General features: G+C 43.6%; 1 protein-coding gene across 1 annotated transcript in view; it reads right to left on the reverse strand.

Annotated features, from left to right (window-relative positions):
* Positions 1-7,499, reverse strand: part of LOC109921428 (procollagen galactosyltransferase 2-like) — a 106,546-nt gene that overhangs the window by 40,527 nt on the left and 58,520 nt on the right. The window contains exons 6-7 of the mRNA XM_048613392.1: positions 6,487-6,673; positions 6,076-6,195 (exon numbers count right to left, since the gene is read on the reverse strand). Of these exons, the coding sequence (XP_048469349.1) occupies positions 6,076-6,195; positions 6,487-6,673 (307 nt within the window). The remainder of the gene's footprint in view (positions 1-6,075; positions 6,196-6,486; positions 6,674-7,499) is intronic.

The raw sequence follows: 7,499 nt of genomic DNA on the forward strand, positions 1-7,499 counted from the left end.
GCTACCCTCAAACTCCACTGTACCCTGACCCACGCTACCCTCAAACTACACTGTACCCTGACCCACGCTACCCTCAAACTACACTGCACCCTGACCCACGCTACCCTCAAACTACACTGTACCCTGACCCACGCTACTCTCAAACTACACTGTACCCTGACTCAAACTACCCTCAAACTACACTGTACCCTGACCCACGCTACCCTCAAACTACACTGTATCCTGACTCAAACTACTCTCAAACTTCATTGAGCTCTGGATTAACCTACTTCCAAAGGTTCTCTACTAAAGCAGTCTCAGACTTTAGACAATGTTCCATTTTCTTTCATTGCAGCAAATGGATGTAATCTAGTTTACAGATTTGAAACTTCTCTAAGGTGAAAATGGAGATACACAATCTGGACTTATTCATTTTAGTTTGTTTAGTGAAGTCCAGTGTCAAAGTCCCCATTATAAAATAACACTTCAAAAGGTTGGTAATGAAATAAAAATCAGAAATTCTGAAAAAATTTGAAGGACATGAAATCAATGCTTACAGAACACAGTTCTGAGGAATGTTCACCGGACCCGAAACGTTAACTCGGATTTTTTTCTTCACAAATGCTGCCAGACCTGCTGGACTTTTCCAACAAACTCCTGTTTTTGTTCCTTACAGAACACTGGCTTGGTCTCAACTGGTAAACCACACCTGAGGAGGAATGTGAGGACTTTCAGAGAGGATGTCGAGGTTTACCAGAACAGTTTTGAGGATGAGACACTTTGGTTACATGGTGCAATTCAGGAGGCTGGGTCTGTTCTACTTAGAGAAGGCTGAGGAGAGATTTAATTCATTGAGCTTTACAAGTTCTGAATGGGTCTAGACACAGTAAAACAGTGAGAAACTTTCTCACTGGCAGAATGGTCAAGAACCGGATGGAAAAGATTTAAAATGCTTGGCAAAAGAGCCAGAAGTCATATGTAAAAAAAAAACTTCTGTTATATAGTGAGTTTGAGGGTCTGGAATGCACTCATAATGAGGTATAGGCAGGTTCAATAGTGTCTTTTGAGAGGAAATTGAATAATTGGATAAACAGAAAAGATTTGCAGAGCTAAAAGGTAAAGGTGGTGGTGGTGGTGGTGGTGGGTGGGGGGCGAAGATGGTGGTATGGGGGAGTATGACCAGCTGAGTTGCCCTTGCAGAGAGCCATCATTGACACGATGAGGCAAATACTCTCATCCTAAGCTGTAACAGTTCTCTAAGTCAATAAATGATGAAAGCATGAACATGTCATCGGAGGCTCCTGAATCTTTACCTTGCCTCTTTCAATTCAAACTCACTGCTCAGCCTTGCCCTGTTTTTCCAACATTCCCTGGTTTCACTCCCATCTCCCGTTACAACAGCTTTGCTTGTTGGCTCCGAAAAGGGAAACTGAGCTTGAAGCTTAATTCTAAGCATTGCAAACCAAGCTAAGACACATTACCAGTGATATCACTCAGGTTTACACTTGTGACCAAAAGGCTTTAAAGCCACTGGCAAGAAACTCTGGAGAAGCAGACATTTTGTACATTAACATGACATCACAACCGAGCAGAAAACCACAGGCAACCTCCGAAAAGGATGGCATCTCGGAGAAGCATCTCAACAAAATGACGGCCCCCCCAACCTTGACGAGTGATGTTGAAATACAGAACATCTCAATGAAAGCAGTCATTGGCCAGTCTATCTTCCTTTAGAAGACCAGAAGATGTAGGAGAAGAAATAGGCCATTCAGCCCACTGAGTCTGCTCCACCAATGAGATCATGATCAGATAATCCCCAACTTCACTTTTCTGTCTGTTGCCTATAACCCTTGATTCCCTTACTGATTAAAAATTTGTCTATCTCATCCTTGAACCTACGTAATGATCCAGCTTCGAAAGCTTTCCGCAGTAAAGTGTTCCACAGAATTCCCCTCTGAGAGAAGAAATTCATCCTCACTATTGTAACTTACAGAAACAACTTTTGTTCAGATGGATAAGCTTTTCCAAAATGGAGAAAGCAAGCTTGTATGAAAATCAAGAGGATTTTGGACGACTGACGTTTAAACATGGTAATATTTAAGACTGTTACACCCTGCAATTTTTTATTTAATCCTGAAGAAATTCTTGAGTGTCACTTAATGCAGTGAGTCTTCACTTGCACAAAATCACTGAGATAATAACGTTTCCATGGTTCTTGTTTTGTTTATATCTGCTTCTGATCATAATCCAAATGGTCATGGTGCCTGTTAAATTGATGCTTGTAAACCTAGCTGTTTCCACAAGATTAACTTGTTACTTGAGAAAAGCATGAGAAAACCTTGGCAGATAGGATCAAGGAAAACTCCAAGGCTTTTTACACGTATGTGAGGAATAAGAGAATGACCAGAGAAAGGGTAGGGCTGATCAAGGATTGTAAAGGGAATTTGTGCACGGAGCCTAAAGAGATTGGAGAGATCCGTAATGAATACTTTTCTTCGGTATTCACAACTGAGAGGGACCTAGTTGTAGAGAAGGACAGTGTGAAACAGGCTGGTAGGCTGGAGGAGGTCGATGTTAGTAAGGAAGATGTGCTAGGAATTTTGAGGAAGTTGAAGATAGATAAGTCCCCTGGCCTGATGGGATTTATCCAAGGATTCTATGGGAAGTGAGGGAAGAGATCGCAGGGCCTTTGGCGATGATCTTTTCGTCCTCACTGTCCACGGGTATAGTGCCGGAAGATTGGAGAGAGGCAAACATCATTCCCTTGTTCAAAAAAGGGAACAGGGATAACCACGGAAATTACAGGCCAGTTTAGTCTTACGTCAGTGGTGGGCAAATTATTGGAAAGGGTTCTGAGAGATAGGATTTATGATCACTTGGAAAGGCACAGTTTGATTCGTGATAGTCAGCATGGATTTGTGAGGGGTAGATCATGCCTCACAAACCGTATTGAATTCTTTGAAGAGGTGACCAAACACATGGACGAAGGTAGAGCAGTGGATGTGGTATACATGGATTTAAGTAAGGCGTTTGATAAGGTTCTCCATGGTAGGCTCATGCAGAAGGTAAGGAGATATGGGATAGGGGGGAATGTGGCAGATTGGATTCAGAATTGGCTGACCCTTAGAAGACAAAGGGTGGTAGTGGACGGAAAATATTCAACATGGTGCTCAGTTACAAGTGGTGTACCACAAGGATCTGTTCTGGGTCCTCTTCTATTTGTGATTTTTGTAAATGATTTGGATGAAGGACTGGAAGGATGGATTAACAAGTTCGCAGACGATACGAAGGTGCATTGTGGACATTGCAGAGGGCTGTTCTAGGTTACAAAGGGACATTGATAGGATGCAGAGATGGGCTGAGAAGTGGCAGATGGAGTTTAACCCTGAAAAGTGTGAGGTGATTCATTTTGGAAGGACAAACTTGAAAGCAGAATACAGGGTTAATGGAAAGATTCTTGGCAGTGTGGAGGAGCAGAGGGATCTTGGGGTTCATGGTCACAGTTCACAGAGTTGTTAAGAAGGCATATGGTGTGTTAGCTTTCATTAATAGAGGGATTGAGTTCAAGAGCCGTGAAGTTATGTTCCAGCTATACAAGAGCCTGGTTCGGCTACATCTGGGGTATTGTGTCCAGTTCTGGTCACTTCATTACAGGAAAGATGTGGAAGTGTTGGAAAAGGTGCAGAGGAGATTTACCAGATGTTGCCTGGAATGGAGGGAAGGTCTTACAAGGAAAGGTTGAGAGAGCTAGGGCTTTTCTCTTTAGAACGACAAAGGGTGAGAGGTGACTTCTTGATAGAGGTGTACAAAATGATCAGAGGTATAGATAGAGTAGACAGCCAGAGACGTTTTCCTAGGGTGGAGATAGCTATTATGAGGGGGCATAGTTTTAGAGTGAGTGGAGGTAGATATAGGGGAGACATCAGAGGTAGGTTCTTTACTCAGAGAGTGGTAGGGATGTGGAATGCATTGCCGGAGAGGGTAGTGCAGTTGGCCTCATTAGGGGTATTTAAGCGGCTATTAGATAGGCATGTGGATGATAGTATAAGGTAGGGATGGAGGTTAGATAGACCTTAGGATTAGGGTAAAAGTTTGGCACAACATCTTGGGCCGAAGGGCCTGTACTGTGCTGTACTGTTCTATGTTCTACTTGAAAACCTGGAGGACACAAGAACAATAGTGAGGAGATTTGAGGGGTTTATTCATTCAACTCCAGAAAGAAACTGAGAGAGTACAATGAATACCAGCCAGGGATGGCCATTACCATTGCTCTCCTTCTTTCCTCCTCTGCTGGCCATAAGCTCTCTCTTTGTATTGTTGTAACTTGCTAACTGGAGCTTGTACATCAATGGGCTTCAGACTAATTCACCAGAGCAAAAAGTCACCAAGATCTTATGTGGTCATGTTATGCAAGAAAAATATTCCCCTCAGGAGCACCAATTTCTACTACCTTCACCCCTTGCTCTCTATTCAGTCACCTGTCTTCCTGTTGTTGCTCTTTGCTAACCTATTAATAGCTGAAGTTTTAATCTGTCCCTTATCAGCCCTGGCTCAGTTGGTGGCACAGACAAGGTTTCGGGTTCAGGTACCACTTCTGGGGTCAAAACATAAACTGAGAACTGTGGGAGAGGAGCACTATGGGAGAGCAGCACAGAGTCATACAGATGTACAGCACAGAAACAGACCCTTTGGTCCAACTTGCCCCTGCCAACCAGATATCCTAAATTAATCTAGTCCCATTTGCCAGCATCTGGCCCATACACCTCTAAACCCTTCCTGTTCATATACCCATGCAGATGCTTTTTAAATGCTGTAATTGTACCAGCCCCCACCATATCCTCTGGCAGCTCATTCCATACAGGCATGACTCTCCGCATGGAAAAGTTGCCCCTTAGGTCCCTTTTAAATCTTTCCCCTCCCACCTTAAGCCTATGCCCTCTAGTTTTGTACTCAACCACCCTGGGGAAAAGACCTTGATGCTTCATCCTAACCATGCCCCTCATGATTTTATAAACCTCTGTAAGGTCACCCCTCAGCCTCCGATGCTCCAGGGAAAATAGCCCCAGCTTATTCAGCCTCTCTCTATAGCTCAAACTCTCCAACCCCTGGCAACATCTTTCTAAATCTTTTCTGAACCCTTTCAAGTTTCACAACATCCTTCCGATAGCAGGGAACTAAGGGAGAGCAGCACTGAGGGAGTGCAGCACTATTGGAAGTACTGTCTTAGTGGAATAGACATGGGGACATGGGACCAAAGCTCTCAGGTCTGTACTCTCAGGTGGCCTCAAAACATCTGATTTCACTCCTGGCCAAATTTCTCTTTCGGTCAACAGAAACAAATACCTGGTCATTATCAGATTGCTGTGTGTGGGAATTTGCAGTGTACACATCTTAGTCACGTGTCCTACAGAAATACTTTAGCTCGTATTTTGTAAGTTGTAAAGCACTTTTGAGACGGTCATGATTTGCACTCTGTAAACTCAGTTTTTGTAAAATAATAATTCTACATTCGACAGACCAATTTGTGAATGCTGGGAAAATAAAAATTTCCAGTGCTAAGACTTGCACATTGTTCAGTAGGATAGTTTTGCATCTGAATACCTGCACAGACAGAGCCCTTTTGAATGAAAATAGCACTTTTGGATTAACTAATAAGGCAGTGACGGTTTTAAAAATACAAACCTTTCTTGAAATGTTGTAATGGTTTTATTTGGACTTGTTTATGATCTTCCCCCTATTTTCGGAGTATAAGAAAGTATGAAATGAGAAAAGACCAGTCAGTCCAGTACTTACTGAAACCCCTCCACAAGTTACTAGACCTCTCAGGGAGGAAATTAACCACTGGTAAAGCTTGCAGTAAAGTGTTCATATCTCCCCTACTTTTGCAGGAAAATGAGAGTAACCTAGTGTTCTTGACTATGTCAATGCCCTGACTAGTGACAGGGCAACACTTGCTACATCTCACACCAGGATACAAGGCCTTAATGCTGTTAGGTGTGTGGATGCTTGATCTTGTATCTTTTCCTTGCCTACCGCAACTGTTCCACTGCATTCCTGACTGGTCAGAAAATACTGCGCACTCAAGGCTGGGCTTACTCATGGCATCCAACATAAGATGCACGAAGTTCAGGCTGTCATCCTCCAGAGTGCTTTCAGGTTTGCCGGGAACGTTGGTGAAACCGTATCTCTCCTTGTTGCACACATACATCTGAACTTCTGCAAAAACAAACACCAACAAGAGAGGTGATCACGACTTGGCTGGGCCTCTCAGACAACTCTTCCCTGCCGCCTGATCCCCACCACCTCTTGTAGATTCTAGCCCACTCTTCCATCAGTCTTCGGTCTCTCCTGAAACCAGCCCCCACCCTTTATATTCCCCGGAGCCCAGCATCTGGCTGTTCGATTAGCTGTGTTGTTGGTGGGAAAAATGTACCCTCCCTACTCCCCTCCTTTCAAGCTTGGTCATAGAGTTAAAAGGTGGGTGATTAAAGTCTGGAACGCACTAACCTGAGTGGATGCTGCAAGCAGGTTCCATGGTAAAGATCAATTCATTGGGATACAGAGTATTGGAGACGGGAGCAATCACCGTGGGGTATGGTGATAGCAACGAGCAAAGCGGGAGCAGGGGCAGGCTGGTGGCAAAGGACAGAAGAAATGAACAGAAGGGTAATTTTGTTTTCCTGGGCCTCAGGTATCACTGGCAGGGCCTTTTTATTACACGTTCCTGGTTGGTCCTGGAGAAGGTGGTGGTGAGCAGCCTATGTGCTGTAGGTATTTTTAATTACAAAAATATATTTTTTCATCCAGAAAAGCAATAACTGGCATTCCTTACTGTTGCAAAAACCAAAGGTGTTTCTCATTCATGCAGGACACTATTTACATACATTGAGACAACGAGAGGGTCTGATAACTGAACGGCCCCTCATTATACTTTGGCAGAAAGACCTTTAAACAGCAGTTTTTCCTATGTGCTGTAGATAGACCAACACAATGTCAACAGCTACAGGGGACATGGGAATATACTTTAGGGAAAGCAACTCAGAAACAAACACAGAAATTTCTAGAGAAACCCAACAGGCCTGGCAGCCTCTGTAAAGACAGAAAGGAGAGTTAATGTTTCTTGTCCAGTGACCCGAAGAAGCATTCTGAATAAGTGTTACTCTGCTTTAATGTTAACTCTGCTTTCTTTCTCTACAAATTCCGCCAGACCTGCTGAGTTTCTCCAGCAATTCAATTCTGCTTTCTCTCTCTGCTGATGCTCCCAGACCTGCTGAGTTTCTACAGCAATTTAACTGCTTTCTCTCTACAAATGCTGCCAGAGCTGCTGAGGTTTTCCAGCACTTAAACTCTGTTTCTCTCTCCAGACATGCTCCCAGACCTACTGAGTTTCTCCAGCAATTTAACTGTGCTTTCTTTCTCTACAGATGCTTTTCTCCAGCAATTTAACTCTGCTTTCTCTCTCTACAGAAGCTGCCAGACCTGATGAGTTTCTCCAGCAATTTAACTGCTTTCTCTGTATA

The sequence above is a fragment of the Rhincodon typus genome, chromosome 28, assembly GCF_021869965.1.
Source record: "Rhincodon typus isolate 14 chromosome 28, sRhiTyp1.1, whole genome shotgun sequence".
Classification (NCBI taxonomy): domain Eukaryota; kingdom Metazoa; phylum Chordata; class Chondrichthyes; order Orectolobiformes; family Rhincodontidae; genus Rhincodon; species Rhincodon typus.